The sequence below is a fragment of the Numida meleagris genome, unplaced genomic scaffold (assembly GCF_002078875.1).
Source record: "Numida meleagris isolate 19003 breed g44 Domestic line unplaced genomic scaffold, NumMel1.0 unplaced_Scaffold680, whole genome shotgun sequence".
Classification (NCBI taxonomy): Eukaryota; Metazoa; Chordata; class Aves; order Galliformes; family Numididae; genus Numida; species Numida meleagris.
Genome location: NW_018364895.1, coordinates 1 through 1108, shown reverse-complemented (window position 1 = coordinate 1108; position 1108 = coordinate 1). Strand labels below are relative to the sequence as shown.

Genomic DNA, 1108 nt, shown 5'->3' with positions numbered 1-1108 from the left:
GGGCCGTGATGTGGGGCAGTGTGGGGCTGTAGGGCTGTGATACGGAACAATATGGGTCTCTAGGGCCATGATGTGGGGCAGTGTGGGGCAATGTGGGTCAAGGTGGCTGCAATGTGGGTCAATGTGGGGCAGTGTGGGTCAGTGTGGGGCAGTGTGGGGCAATGTGGGGCAATGAGGGTCAATGTGGGGCAGTGTGGGGCAGTGTGGGGCTGCAGGGCTGCAATGTGAGTCAGAACGGGCAGTGTGGGGCTGGAGGACCGGGTTATGGAGCACTGTGGGTCTCTAGGGCCCACAATGTGGGTCAGTGTGGGGCAATGTGGGGCAGTATGGGGCAGTGTGGGTCAAGGTGGGGCAATGTGGGGCAATGTGGGTCAATGTGGGGCAGCATCCCGAGCCCTTTCTCCCCCCAGACGGCGTCGCAGCGTCGGCTGCGGCTGCTGGAGGAGCTGCAATGTGGGGCAGTGTGGGTCAGCATGGCTGCAATGTGGGGCAGTGTGGGGATATATGGGTCTCTAGGGCCGCAATGTGGGTCAATGTGGGTCCATGTGGGGCAGTGTGGGTCCTGACCCCTTTCTTCCCCCCCCCCCCCAGACGGCGTCGCAGCGTCGGCTGCGGCTGCTGGAGGAGCTGCAATGTGGGGCAGTGTGTGTCAATGTGTGTCAATGTGGGGCAGTGTGGGGCTGAAGGGCTGCAGTGTGGGGCAATGTGGGGCAGTGTGGGTCAATGTGGGTCAATGTGGGGCAGCATCCCGAGCCCTTTCTCCCCCCAGACGGCGTTGCAGCATTGGCTGCGTCTGCTGGAGGAGCTGCAATGTGGGGCAGTGTGGGTCTCTAGGGCCACGGTGTGGGTCAATGTGGGTCAGCGTGGGTCAATGTTGGGCAGTGTGGGGCAGTGTGGGGCTGTAGGGCTGTGATATGGAAGAATATGGGGCTGTAGGGCCATGATGTGGGGCAGTGTGGGTCGATGTGGGTCAATATGTGGGTCAATGTGGGTCAATGTGGGGCAGCATCCCGAGCCCTTTCTCCCCCCAGACGGCGTCGCAGCGTCGGCTGCGTCTGCTGGAGGAGCTGCAGTGTGGGGCAGTGTGGGGATCTATGGGTCTCTAGGG

General features: G+C 62.4%; 1 protein-coding gene across 1 annotated transcript in view; it reads left to right on the top strand.

The window, feature by feature from the left end:
• Positions 1 to 634, top strand: part of LOC110391966 (plectin-like) — a gene marked incomplete at its 3' end in the record, with an annotated part of 11174 nt that extends 10540 nt beyond the window's left edge. Inside the window, exon 4 of the mRNA XM_021383915.1 lies at positions 592 to 634. Within this exon, the coding sequence (XP_021239590.1) occupies positions 592 to 634 (43 nt within the window). The remainder of the gene's footprint in view (positions 1 to 591) is intronic.
• Positions 635 to 1108: the final 474 nt, after the last annotated feature.